Genomic DNA, 13,175 nt, shown 5'->3' with positions numbered 1-13,175 from the left:
TACTAGATCACTATACCGCAGTCTCAGACGATACAAAGGAATTCAATCATTTAGACATACATGTTATCAATTACCATATATCTATAATATCTCATCTATCTAATATCCCATAGCTTGTACACTGGGCATGATGTTGTCAAGCTCATACGGTTTTTTTTCAAGTCTCGCTCTAATCGGATTCTCCCAAAGAACTCTTTCTCTATCAATCCGAATGATATTGGCTAAAGATTTGTTTGAAAAAGAACACATGAGATATTATTCTTATGATACCGAGAGCGGATGATCCTTTATTGACACTCAATAGTTTTCGTAAGTTTGGCTATCACTCTCGATGACCGATTGTGCTAGACCTATAAATTTGGTATTAAAGAGTGGAGTACTCATACATGACATCATTGCTATCTCGAGTCTAAGGACCATATACACTAATAGGATGACGGAATCACTATCTGACAATGAAGTATCATCAACCACCCAGCATTTCGTGAGCGGATCAATCCGTTAACTCATTCTCCAATGAGCATCTACACTATAGCCCTAGTGTCCTCACATGAACAGCTATGAGACTAACCGCCTCTATCATATGAATAGGTATACAACACACCAGTCTGTTTGGTTATCTCGATATCCTTCCCGAGCAACATATGATTATGATTATTTAATGTTTGTGTTTAAAGGTGAATCGATCTCATTATCATGATATCATCATTATCGTGATCTATAAATATCATAATATATTTATGTATTAAGTAATATAAAATAAAATTATTATAATAATTAATAAAAAGATTACATATCATATTACATTTCACATCAGTCATTTGATTGGTTTGACACCTATGATTAGGATTATGATGTGCTCAATGTTCATCGGTAGATCTAGTATTACCTGAGTCTGCTCTCTACGGCCAAAACATAATTATTCAATTGCCTAACTAAGAACACCGTCGTGGAACAAATGATCTTTGCATTTGAACATAAACTTTAAAAATTTTCCTTGAATTGCCACCAAAACCACATTATATTCAATTAGCTACATTTCTGATCAATTTTTCTAGCTACATAGATTCATCGGAGATGAAACTGAACACGATGGTGCATGTGGTGAAGCCCTCGTTAGAACGATGAACATGGGAAGAGGCGTTAGAAAAAAAATAATTTTAATTATTTTAATTTCATAATTACGAAAATCCCAGTATAAATTCTTAAGGTATAAGGACTGTGATACTAAGAGGATGTAAATACAGGAGTAATATATAATTAGATCTTATTGTTTGTGAAGAACATTTTAGGTTGAAAATTTTAATTAAATTTTATAAAGAAGAGAAACATATTTGGCTGCACATTTGCTGTGCCAAACCAAAGTGATGCTATCGGTTTGGGTTAGCTAGCTAGATCTACTTCAAAAGGTAAGGAGGTTAGCTGGCATGATACAATGTATAAAGATTTAAAATAGTAAAATACAAATTTCTTTCACCTACATTATAATAAAAGATAATTATAAACTTGTAAGGAAGATTTTTAGTTCTATTCTCTTCCTTTGTGATAAAAAATGATATTATAATTTTTTTTTCCATCTTATAAGGTATTAAAATATGTCATATACAAGAAAAGAGGAGTGGACATTTAGAGATCTCGGATTATTAATTTAAATATCGAAGAAACCAAGTTAGGAAACCTCCCCCGACCCTTAGTTTTCATGTAAGAGCTACCTCAGGAGTGTAATACTTCAATCTCGGAAGTTCAACACCTCCATCTCAGAGATATTTTGAAAAATTTTACATATATAGATCTGGACACTAAAATGATGATTGATATTATAGGAACGTTTGTCTATCAACCCTCTCAACGAACGTTCCAATAAGGATGCCTCACCTCTAACTCAGGACTTTTACTCATCAGACAATTGTCATCCTTCTCACATGTAGATACGTCCACTTTATCACAGATACTAATGAGACATTAGCATTTATTCAACAACTCAGACCCCTTACCCCTTGGGAAGAACTCGAGCCATTTGCACATTCTCGTTGAGGTGTTTTTGAACCTCGCCTATCAAGTGCATTTATTTATGGGTATATTGCAAGTTGTTGTCTTGCTCCTACCTCCAATAACCCAACAAATAACATCGTCATCTCAGTCACAAATGATGCCTCAAGTACCACTGACACCGACATCCATTGGAATCCCCTTAACCGACAGCATCTTAAGATTGCCCAAGGTCCACGAAATTACCAATTGCCACTACCTAACGGTGGAGTTCAACGTACCATCAGACCACCACTCTGCTCCACCCCAATCTGAGACCTAATTAATGGATTTAATGTATGTCTCCCTTAAGGTCCAACTACGATAAATAGACCAATGTCTAGACGAGATGCGACGAGAGTTCAACAGTCCAAGTGGAAGTTCGATCGATCCTCATTCACCTAGAATATCCAAGAGGAACCAATCCCGACCAACTTCTATCTCCTATCATTGGAAGTCTTTGATGGCAATACTGACTCGATTAAATACACTATCACCTTTAGTGCCCAGATGGCTCTTAACGATGTCTTGAATGCTCTGATATACCATGCATTCTCAAGGATGTTGAGAAGCCTAGCACGAGAGTGGTACGTTCATTTGAAGCCACTCTTGGTTGGTTCATTTACTTAACTTGCAAAGGAGTTCGAACTCTACTTCCTTAGGAATATATGCCCGAGGCCATTAGCAACGATGTTACTCAAACTCAAGCAAGAGGAGGAAGAGACACTCTTCAACTCCATCACCTGGTTCACCAACAATATCTGAGGCGTGCAAGAAGCTCATCCATCACTCGTGATTTAAGCCTTCATGATAAGGCTTAAGCCTTTTTGCCTTTTTCTGGTCATTGGTGGAGAGGTCGCTAGCGATTATACCCGAGGTCATCTTGGCAAAAAAAATATGACCAACCCGAGCCACCTGCTTATCCCCACTGAGGTGTTCCAGAACCTCACCCAATAGGTGCAGATGCTAATGAGCATGATGTAAGTTATTAGTTTACTCTTGCCCCAACTATCCCGACAAAGACTCCAATAAGATATAACAAGATAGTGAAGTAATATCATGCCTTGATTCATGGATAAGTCATCATTCTTCGACTGACAATCCTCCTCGATGGTTGGCCGAGGACATTGACTCTGATGACCTGCACAGCCACCGCATCACCTTAGTTAATGCCAACTAGGACTTCCTAGATAGCAATGATATTAAGTCCATCACTCTCAACCAGCTCTTTATCTCATAGCCTCCGAGCTAACGCCAACTAAACCTCTATAGGTAATGACGACAATAAGTCCATCACTCTCAGATAGCTTTTTAAGTGCCTCATCAATGTTCACATCGATGATACCGCTGAGAGCAATGACTATGCTTCCCAGGAGCACCACGTCATTGAGCTCGATGACATTTCCCCTATAAGTGATCTTGGCGACCACAGTAGTGATGTCGTCGAGAGCAATAACTATGCCTCTCTAGAGCACCATGTCCTTAAGCTTGATGACTTGATCCCCTAAGGTGACGTCGGCAACCTCAGATCCACCTTGAATTCTATCTTTGGCAAGGTGGGGGAAGCGGAGATCTTCACAATGCTTTGGACGAATGGCTCTAGTAAGCCTACCCTAATCGATGCCCTCACAAATTACATCATGTGAGAGAGCCTATAGGGTCCCATCACCCTAAATGACAAGAAGCTTGAGAGGTGGCTCCTCGAGATAATATTCGTTTATGTCATGTAGGACAACCTTCTATACCCCATGCCCATTATGGAAGAGACCTTGACGTTATTCGCGGTGTTTCGGCTGTCGTGGCTACTGTCCACCTCGAAAAAGAAGAGTCGAGTATAAGCACTCATCGACCACCTCGGCCATCGGTTCGCCACCAAGACTATCATCGGTGATGAGATCCATCATGACATCTTCGGTGGAGAGCATCGTCGTGTGTCGATTAGAATCAATATCATCTATAGTAGAAAGAAGATTTAAAGCTTGCCACGACAGAAAGACCCAATATCCACTATGACGAATAAAGGACATAAAATCTATCATAGCGAAAAAAGGATTTGAAACCTATCATGGCAGAAAGACCCAAGATCCACTATGGCAGAGAAATCCACTATAATGGAAAGAAGATTTAAAGTCTCTCACAGCAAAAAAAATCCAATATCCACTATGATAGAAAAGGGACTTGACATCCACCACGATAAAGAAAAGATTTGAAGCTTACCACGCTAGGAAGATCAGAGATCCACTATAACGAAGGTACAAAACCAAAAGCGTCCAAGACACATGAGTTGGGAAAACCCAACTTATAAAAAGATAAATTTGCTATGATTGAGGTGCAAGGCCAAATGCGCCTAAGACGCATGAATCGAGAAAACCAGACCCGTACCAAGATAAATTTACTATAACAGAGGTGCAATGCCAAATGCAACTGAGATGTGAGTTGGGAAAACCCAACCCACGTTAAGATAAATCTGTCATGGTAGATGTGCAAGGTCAAATGCTCCTGAGATGCATGAGTCGGGAAAACCCGACTAGCGCTAATATAAATCCATTATGGTAGAAATGTAAGGTCAAATGCATCTGATATGCATGAGTCGAAAAAACCCTACTCATACTAAGAGATATCCACTACGACAAAAACATATGCCTAACGTGCCCAAAACACATGAATCGAAAAAACACAACCAGTATAAAAAAACCTATTATGACGAGGGCACAAGGCCTAATGTACCTAAGACATTTGATTCAGGAAAAACTAACCTATAAGATGAGATCTTGGATGCTTTTATGCCGAAAAAATCAAATGATGCACTTCAAACCCCTTTTGTAAGAGCCCCGAAGCATATCTTTAAGGGGGGCATGACTATTGATAGAAAATCTATCGTCAGTTGATACATAATTACGAAGTGTCATCCAATTTATCCTCTATCCGCCTACATGTATAAATATTCAAAGCAAAATAAACACAAGCTTCTTTCTTATTCATTATAGCAAGGAAGACGATCACAAACTTCCTTATCTTTCTTTATGATAAGGAAGGTAATCATAAACTACATTATCTTCTTTTATGACGAGGAAGAATATCATAAATTTTCTTCCCCTATAAAAACACATCCTAAACAGGAAAAGGATGACTCTTCCTTTCTTGAACTATTCGTGCCCACATTTATGAACCTTGGATTACTAACTTAAGTGTTGGACAGATCGAGTTAGGAAACCTTCTCTGACCTTGATCTTCATGCATGTGCCACCTCGAGAGTGCAATACTTCTACCTTAGGAGAACAATACTTTCACCTCGGGAGTACAAAACTTTTACCTCGGGAGCTTGACACCTCCACCTCGGATCCACTTTAGAGATACTTCATATAATCTTGCGCATACGAGTATAGACCACATCGAGCTGACTAAACGTCAATAATATTTTTTCCTAACAAGATTCGAACTTGGATTTGATCAAATAACTATAGTCGGAAGATAACATAATTTACTAATCCATTCTGTAATGATTCCTATTTAATATTATAGTCTATTTTTATAGGCATAATTATAAAAATAAAAATATTAAATATTAAATCAAAATATAAATTTTAAATTTTATTAAAAAATAAAAAATATTTTGATTGATTAACTTTCGTCCTTGTATATATGAATTTTTAAACTCTTCATTCATAAATGTTAATTCTCAATCAAGATCAAATCTTATTTTTTTTTATTTACAATATTTTTTTCCTCATTAAATGAATAGTACGTGCGTGAAATATTCCTAAGCTAGTTTATATTTTTTAAATGAGTAATAAATAAATTATTTCTGTATCGATACTCATTAATGATGTAATTTGATTATCCCATTACAGTTATGATAAAAAAAAATCATTGACCTTATTCGGATCCTGTTAATTCCGATTCATATTAATGTCACAAAGTCATTCTCCATAAGATTGATGTCCAAAAACGAAAGATAGATAGCGAAGGATAGATCGGTCAAATGGACTCTATTAACTAAGTCATGGCTTCATCCGAGTAGAATATAGTATATTAGTATATATAGATTGATTAATGCAACTACGGTCATAGTTTAAGTAGAGAGTCATTTGATCATCGAATGTGACAATCGACGTTGGCATTCAAACATAAAGCATACATCCATCATTATATACAATTGAGATTGCAAAAACACACAAAAAAGAGTTAGCAGATGGAAAGCAGATTATTTTGGGATCAAATTCACCAAATCAGTCCTAATTTTTCAGCATATGGATTACACACCCATGTGTTTAGGTAATAAGTTCTCTTTGTATGCTGATGCCAATTAGGCAAAAGTCAAAGAATGAAAAGTCTTCATTTCTTTTTTATATTCTGATCTCAGTAAATTTCTCATCCATCATGTTCCCTCAAATTCATCAAATCAATCTTGGCATTACATGACTATATCCCAAAATTCCATTTTCTCCCTCTTCTTGATGAATAAGCCAAAGAAATACTCATCTAACTTGGGAAAACAATTATAAAAAAACTATTTTCAATAACCTCACAAAATTACATCATGCACTACATTTCATGCACTAGAATGTTTATTTTTATTTAATTTTTTTTTTCAAAAAAAATTATTATAGCTTATGTTGTGCATATTAAATCGACCTCCCATTTGACATACACTGATGTGCACACCGAATTCTGTGTACCTTTGGAAACATAATTCTTATCCGCACACCGTGTAAAATCAAGACGAATTGGAACCAAATTACACGTGGGGTGTCATAACTTGGCTATTAATGTGTCTCCTGCGTGAAGTCTCCCATCTCATCAATCACCACGCGAAAGAAATATTTCAGGATTCACGTCCCCGAGATCGACACATTTTTGGGGCCCCCATCTGTACACGGCGAATGGTCGGAGAGCCACGTCACTGATATCCACGGGTTTGGGTAGATGGAGAGGGGACGCGGAACATTAGCCAAAAAGAGAGTTGGCAAAGTGAAGGGTAATGTGGTAATTTAATTAAATAGAAAAGGATACGTGGCTGATCAACGAGCGAGAGCAGGGTCATAAATGTCCGACACCGGTGTTTAAAAGACACTGCTACCCTCCCTGGGGCACGGTAACGCGGCGAAGGATGTTGTCTTTTTTGGTCATTTACTGCAATCGACGGTATCTGTTCGGACTCTCTTCACTCGCCAGACAGAGACGGCCGCGTGCAAGATGGATCCCGGCGGGAGAGGCGGCAGGGCGGAGGCGGAGCGGTGGCTGGCGGTCGCAGAGAGGCTCCTCGGGGTGCGCGACCTCCTCGGGACCAAGCGGTTCGCGGAGCGGGCGATGGAAGTGGATCCCCTCCTCGACGGCGTCGACCAGATCCTCGCCGTCGCCGACGTCCTACTTGCCTCCCAGCGCCGCGTCAACAACCACGTCGACTGGTATGCCGTTCTCCAGCTTCCGCCCCCCTCCCCTTCCCCCTCCTCCTCCTCCTCCTCCACCGACGCCGGTGATGCTGCCGCCGTCAAGCGCCAGTACCGACGCCTGGCTCTCCTCCTCCACCCAGATCGAAACAGGGCTCCCGGCGCCGATGCGGCCTTCCGCCTCGTCGTCGATGCCTTCGCCGTCCTCTCCGATCCCACCAAGAAATCACTTTTCGACGCGGAGCTCCACATCGCCAACTCCGCAGCCGCAGCGGCGGCCGCTTCTTCCTCGAAGCCCTTCCCTATTTCCTCCTCCTCCGCCGCCGCCGATCCCTTCTGGACCGCCTGCCTCTCCTGCTGCCACGTGCACCAGTACGCCAGGGAGTATCTAAACCTGACCCTTCGCTGCCCCAACTGCCGCCGGCCGTTCCAAGCCACCAAGCTCGCAGCTGCGCCATCTGTAGTCCCAGGCACCAATATGTACTACTGCTCTTGGGGCTTTTTCCCTCTCGGGTTTCCTGGTGGGCCGAGCTTCTATGCCGGCAATTGCAGCGCTCCCGATCTCAATAACGAATGGAAACCCTTCTTTCCCATGTTTCCCAATTCAGAGAAGATCGACCCATCTCAGAATTCCAAACATGGGCAGGAGGATGTGACGCCACCACGCGAGCCGCAGAATACTGTTAATACAGGAAACGTTGTGGAACCGCAATCGACAGGGCCGGTCACGAGGAGTAAGAAGAAGATGGCAATGAAAAAGGTCGTAGGAGGTCCAAAGAAGTCGCCTTTGGGTGGTGGGAACCGACGGAAACGTAATGGTGATCAAAACCCGCCGACGGTTGACCCTGAGCAGTGGGCCGGCAGTGAGGTAATGCCTACAAACACAGGGGGAGTGGAAGGTAGGGGTATTAATATCAATCAAGAGTTTAAGGGTGGTTCTGAGAGTGGAGTCCAAGGAAATGATGACTATACCATGAACTTTCATATAGATGTCAATGCTACCAATGAGATTCTGGACAACCTGCAGAATCTTCCCTTTCTGAGGGATGAAGAGATACCTCTGCGGGTGCCCTAGTGTACTAGTAATGAATTCAAGGTGATCAAGGAGTCTGAGGCAGTTGGCCAAAGAGAGTATCACTTCTAGTGTGTTGTATTTTAATTGGGTCAGCATTTGATGTATTGGAGACTGATCCCTTTCTACATCAGAAACTAATTTATGGTGACAGAATAATCTCTCTCCTAGTCTAATTTGCTGGTTTAGGTTATGTTAGTCATCAGCCTTGCTTCCTGGTCCTTGACACTTTCATAAGACTTTGATATCTGAGCTCACTATTTGCCTAGTTTGGAGAGTACTTGGTGGCTTCTGCTATTTGACAAGGAAGGAAGCTTTCTATGAAAGGTACTTTCATTTTCTTTTTCTGATTAGCATTCCCAAAACTAATCATAATAGTAATATCACATTAGTTTTACCATGTTTGCTTACCTACCCAACAAATCTTTCCTGGTTATGATATTCTAGAAAACCTAAAAAGTAATTCCAATGGATGTTTCTTTCGAACTTTTTGTATCTTGAAATTTTGTGCTCCTTCAGATTGCTAATATAATGTGGCACAGAATTGTTTGAATAGTATAATCATATTTTTGCTGTTTTCAATTTGGCAACGATCACCAATATTACATGTTATAGACCGGACCATCGGGAATCCAATGCCTTTGATCCTGAATCTTGTTTCCACATTAAGGTTGCACTGGTTCAATTTGAGTGTGAAGAGTTCAAGTCACTGAATAATATCTTTAGGCAAAGCTGCATAGAGTAACTCTCCATACATTCTACTTTGGCAGAAGCTCCGCAGAGTGCACTGGACCTTTTATTTGTGCAGTACTTTTATCTGGCTATTTCGCATTTGAAGCTATATTAGAATATTATCGTTGATTCTCTAATTACCTAAACTGATACTTTTTGTCATATTCTTTCCTTAAATTCACCATGACTGTGTTAGATTATGCATTTAAATCCACAGCATAGCTAAGATGCATTCACAGTGTAGACTTGTTTGTTATTCATCGGAGCCTCTTTATGTGGATGCATTTTGTGCACTTCACCAGGATCTGTCCTTATCAAATGAAGTTTGATGTACTTATATCATGCCATGATGTGTTTGGCCACCAATTTTGGGCCTAGCTTATGTGGATGCATTTTTATAAGACTTTGATATATGCGCTCACTCTTTACGTGGATGTATTTTTATGCGCCGATACAATAGTTCAACCATTGATGATATTGAGGGATGGGTCAATGATGCACCTCGCTTACAAATTCAAATAAATTAATTGTATCTTTGACATTAAAAAGAGGAGGGATGATATGGAAAATACACAAAACCTGTTCATAAATCATGATTTACTATTTTTATCAGGTCCTTGATGAGAGGTTTAAATTTTATATACCACATAACAAGGATTAAGATGTCACATTTCAGGCCCTTGCCCGGTAGGCTATTGGCACAGTTAGTATCCCCAGTGGCTTGACAAGGCATGACCATCGTCATTTAGATTTGTATATGTTACCGTGGTAATTGTCATGCATTGTGTGCTGATTTCGTGTGGCAAAGTATGTTCCGCCTTAAGTAGCTAGGCTTTAAACCTTGATATCATGTTTATTCTCAATATCTGTAATAGTTCTTGAAACTATTTTTAGGAACCAAGCCAAAATTTTGCTTCTTTACATTCTTTACATCAAGTTCGGGCGACATCCTCGCACCATATGATTGCAAGGACTCTTCTCTTGGATGGAACCATAGTTAAAAGGCTTAGGATCATATAGTTAATGGATTGATGACACTTGACGTTTAGGATATTTATAAGGTTGTATATGTATCTTTATGTGTATTAGCAAGTTGCATGATAAGGATTGTGTTTTAGCGACTGTAAGCCTAGATTGGCTGTGACGACCCTTCCAGAGTTGCTTGATGTAATATATATCCTAATTCTTTTTTTTTTTCCCATCTTCTACATTTGTTATTCTAGTTCTTAATTTGAAGAATTCCTTCATATAATATAGTTCAACAAGAAATAGCTATACTTGTTAGATGTCATAGATATTCTAGTTCTTAGTAGTATTCCGTCAAATAATATAGTTCAGCAAGGAATAACTTACAGCTAGAATATCAAGTTAAGGGATTAAATAAACATGGCATCCTTTATTAATAGTTGATAACATGCATACTTTCTGTGAGCTATACCAGATATATGACAGGTTTCTAAAATTGGCATAAATTGATCATAATATATCAGTTTACATGTATAAAAGTTTCAATCTTTCTAGGTTGGTCTCGGATGTAGCAGCAAGTTCTAAAGAAATGTTGTTATTTTTTTCATATATCTTAATTAAAGTTCTGCACGATCCTGTACATATTGTTGAAAATCTAGCAACTCAATTCTATGTTTCTAATTCTGTTTAGTTGACATTTAGCATAAATGTTCACATGCTGTAAACTTGGCGCTCATCTTGAGGTAAAATGCGTGCCGGTTGGATATTAATACAGTTCTTGTTATTTAGTTCACATATTATTGGGTTAAAGTCTTATTGGTACATTTCAATGGGATATCTTAGTAGAGTGCATGTTATGAAAGAAGTGCTTACTATTGTCATAAAACTTAAAAGTGATTTCAATAGACAAGTTCTTATTGGAATTGATCATTTTCCCCAGTTAAATGACTGCAACACATTGCAAAACTTAAATCTGAATTGTGATAACTGTGATCAATGTCATTTCAGCTATTTGTACCAATGTACACTTAAGAGGGCCTGCAAATGGTCTTCTTGCAAGTCATTTCACAACAGTACCCCCACTTATAAGCATTTGTTTGCCTGCAAATAAGACACTTCCAGTATTTGCACATGCAACTCGGTCCTCACATGCTATAAATGAATTTGTGGTTTGAAATGCTGCATGACATACTTTTGCATGTTGAGGTTGCAAGTTAAATTTGAATTCAGATACTCTCACCATGCTCTCATGTGTTGTCTCACACATTAACCCTTTCTCCTGCACTTTAGATCATATAACTACTGTCACCTCCTTCCTCTCTGAACATCGGATGCCGGCTTCTCTACCTTAATTTCAAGTAGCATCCAAACAACTGCACTTGCAACTGCTACTATGCAATTGCTACCTAGCATTACTAGTTGTGAATCAAACACTCTGTTAATTCTCTAGTCAATTACAACACTGGACTTTATATATATACATGTAATATAATACACATGCATATGTGTGAGTATAATCCAAACTTTTGCAGGTAATAAGAAAATATGTGCGAGTATATTCCAAGCTTTTTTAGGTGATGAGGAAATATGTTCGGACATTCTATTTCTTAAGCTTGTTTGTGTTGTCTGATATTTGCCATGCATATGTTGCTTAATCCTCTGTCATCTGGTTTCCTTCCATGACTTCGCAATATAAGGTATGGATTTGGTAGTCCATTTGGCATCCAAATACCATGAGCATCTAGAATTGCTGTAATTATTAAAGTACATTCTATCTAATGTTAATTATGCTCAGCCAAGTTGTGTGTGATATTTGCATATTTTCCTACAAGTTTCTGAAACTAGTCATCCCTCTGAAAATCAACTTCTTTTGCTCCTTTATGAATTACACCATTTCCTTTCACATGCATTTTGCTTGGTTTTATAAGGCTTCTGTGCAGATTAAGTACAGCTGGAAGTTGGTTCACCAGCTATTGGATGCTCTTGTTACCATATTCCCAACATGAGATTTGAGACTTTGACAGGATTGTATAAACATTCTTGCCTTGGAAGGACTGATACCGGGGAGGGTAAAAATGCAGAATGGATTTTTAAATAACACCGATGGAAAATTTGTTCAGATAGAAAATGTCACAGTAGACAAGGAAGAACTGATACCAGAAGCACTAACGAAGCAGCTTAGATAAAAATGAAAAGTAGCTCACCACCAGGTTTAAAATCGCAATGGGATACAGAAAGTTCACCACCCAACGGAAATTAAACGAGGATACAGAACTAGAAAATAAAAGACTCACCACTCAAGGACGCATCCAAGAGATACATAGTTTAAGGGGTTCTCTAAGAGCTTCTGCCCAGATATCATCAGTTTCTAAAAAATCCTTTCTAAGTCCTAAACACCAAAATAAATACTAGTGCATGAAACAACCCTTCATGCATAGGAAATTTCGAAATTAAGTATTTACAGCTACTAACCAATTATTTTAATGCACTCATTGGTAATGAAGAAATGTTCACAGCTGCCAACCAACTCCTTTAATGCATTCCTTTATCTTGAAGAAAAGCACATTGAAACAGCTTTAACTTTGTGCAGAGAATATGCTGATGAGCTGTCATATTTGAGTGTGCTAAGATAAAGATTATGAGGCATCATTATTGATTAAAAAAGATACTAGATCATAATCAAGGCTCATATAATCGGATTGTAGTAAATTAGACACTCCCGTGTCTAATAAGAAAATATGTGCGAGTATATTCCAAGCTTTTTTAGGTGATGAGGAAATATGTTCGGACATTCTATTTCTTAAGCTTGTTTGTGTTGTCTGATATTTGCCATGCATATGTTGCTTAATCCTCTGTCATCTGGTTTCCTTCCATGACTTTGCAATATAAGGTATGGATTTGGTAGTCCATTTGGCATCCAAATACCATGAGCATCTAGAATTGCTGTAATTATTAAAGTACATTCTATCTAATGTTAATTATGCTCA

At 38.8% G+C, this 13,175-nt stretch overlaps 1 protein-coding gene across 1 annotated transcript; it reads left to right on the top strand.

Annotated features, from left to right (window-relative positions):
- Positions 1-7,143: 7,143 nt before the first annotated feature.
- LOC135651801 (uncharacterized) lies at positions 7,144-8,666 on the top strand. The gene has a single exon (XM_065172228.1). The coding sequence runs from the start codon at positions 7,225-7,227 to the stop codon at positions 8,491-8,493; it is 1,269 nt and encodes a 422-aa protein (XP_065028300.1). The 5' UTR covers positions 7,144-7,224; the 3' UTR covers positions 8,494-8,666.
- The last annotated feature ends 4,509 nt before the right edge of the window (positions 8,667-13,175 follow it).

This window comes from Musa acuminata, chromosome BXJ3-10 (assembly GCF_036884655.1).
Source record: "Musa acuminata AAA Group cultivar baxijiao chromosome BXJ3-10, Cavendish_Baxijiao_AAA, whole genome shotgun sequence".
In the NCBI taxonomy this organism is placed as follows: domain Eukaryota; kingdom Viridiplantae; phylum Streptophyta; class Magnoliopsida; order Zingiberales; family Musaceae; genus Musa; species Musa acuminata.
This window is presented reverse-complemented; position numbering and strand designations above follow the sequence as displayed.